Source organism: Amphimedon queenslandica, unplaced genomic scaffold (assembly GCF_000090795.2).
Source record: "Amphimedon queenslandica unplaced genomic scaffold, v1.1 AMPQUscaffold_9251, whole genome shotgun sequence".
NCBI classification, from domain to species: Eukaryota; Metazoa; Porifera; class Demospongiae; order Haplosclerida; family Niphatidae; genus Amphimedon; species Amphimedon queenslandica.
In genome coordinates this window covers 1-1,528 of record NW_003550477.1, presented here as the reverse complement: position 1 = coordinate 1,528, position 1,528 = coordinate 1, and the positions used below count along the sequence as shown (strand labels likewise).

At 34.5% G+C, this 1,528-nt stretch overlaps 1 protein-coding gene across 1 annotated transcript; it reads left to right on the top strand.

Moving 5' to 3' along the window:
- Positions 1-535: 535 nt before the first annotated feature.
- LOC109590936 (uncharacterized) lies at positions 536-1,428 on the top strand. The gene is made up of 2 exons (XM_020006774.1): positions 536-996; positions 1,224-1,428. The coding sequence occupies exons 1-2, from the start codon at positions 790-792 to the stop codon at positions 1,398-1,400; spliced, it is 384 nt and encodes a 127-aa protein (XP_019862333.1). The 5' UTR covers positions 536-789; the 3' UTR covers positions 1,401-1,428.
- The last annotated feature ends 100 nt before the right edge of the window (positions 1,429-1,528 follow it).

The window sequence follows — 1,528 nt, the reverse complement described above, 5'->3', positions numbered from 1 at the left end:
TTGCTCTTGCATTTATGCACTATTAAAAGCAATAAATTGTGGTCTTGATTTCTATCATGCAGCATGATAGAGATTAAATACTACAATTTATTGCCTAAGCCTATAATGCATGTTTTGTGCTAAATCAAGTCTAATATAGCTATAAAAAATAACACCTATTATGATGGCACAGATACTGTTGTCTTGATAGATTTTATTTACTTAAGGCAATATGCATAAGATAGCAAACAAGCAGCTAAAGATTCTTAATCCAAGCATGTAAAATTGCCCATTATTAAGAGAGGCGTGGTTTCTTTGCCATCTATAATGAAAATGGTATTAGCATGACATGTGACTGAAAAGCTGAAATTTTGTTTCTTCTCACGAGTAACTTATGATAGAAAAGATGGCACAATACTGTTGCCTAGATAGATATGAGTGAGCTGACAGAGTTTAGTACCTCTAGCTTACCATATTTGTGCTCCAGCCCTTCTCAAAGCTGGCCGAGCTAAAGTTTGAAGGCTCATAAGTCGCTACCAAGTAAGAGTTAAGAAATTCTACACATATTAATGAAATAGAAGACAAAAATCTACTGGGAAATGGTTTTATCAATCTCGAAAGTGTCAGCACATTTGCTGTATTTTTTAATCAGTTTTCCTAACTTTGTAAGCTTCTTCTCCCTGGTGCTGCTCTTTAGACATTATTGGATGATAAAGAAAGACTTTTTCCAGCTGTAGAGAAAGATCTATAAGGCCAGAGTGCGTGGTTTCAAATTTATATATTTTTAAAAAGACATTAAAAAGGGACAGAATGAATGACAGACAACCAAACTACTTAATATCCACCTACGCGGCGAGTCCAATGATAAATGTTTGTGTGTTAGGTGACTTAGGTCAGCCAGTGGTCAGTTTCCTATACAAGCACAGTAGTACTCCTACTCCTTCCTCAGTACAGTATAATCCAATGAGAGACTCAACCACACCAGCCCCTCCAACTGACGCTTGCCCTCAAGCACCAGTGAGTATCAGTATTAATATTTTCCTTTTAACACAATAGCATTAATAGAGACTTTATAATTTTTCAAGGCCCTAATACCAAGGGCTATAATAGTTAGTTGAAATTTGCCTATTTTTAAGTGCTGATAACTGAATGTTTATCATTAGAATTAGCTAAATGGCATAATACATTAATAAAAATACCCTAGCTGTCAGTGGTTATTTATTTATTTATTTATTTATTAATAGTCGTCAGATGCTACTTATCCATTCCGTGTTGGTAGTCCTGGAGATGATTATTATTTTGCTGCTCGTTTCAATTCTGATAATAGCAGTTTCATTGATATGCAGTTGGAGGGTAGTGCTGATGGATGGATTGCTGTTGGATTCACTGGAACAAGAGATATGGTACAACAAAGTGTATAAACATATTTATTATACTAGTGACTATGCATTCAACCATTCACTATTAATCCACATTCACTAAGTATTTTGTCTCATTTATTGTGCATGTTATACTTCAGTTTTTTCATTGAAGTACATGTACTATTCTA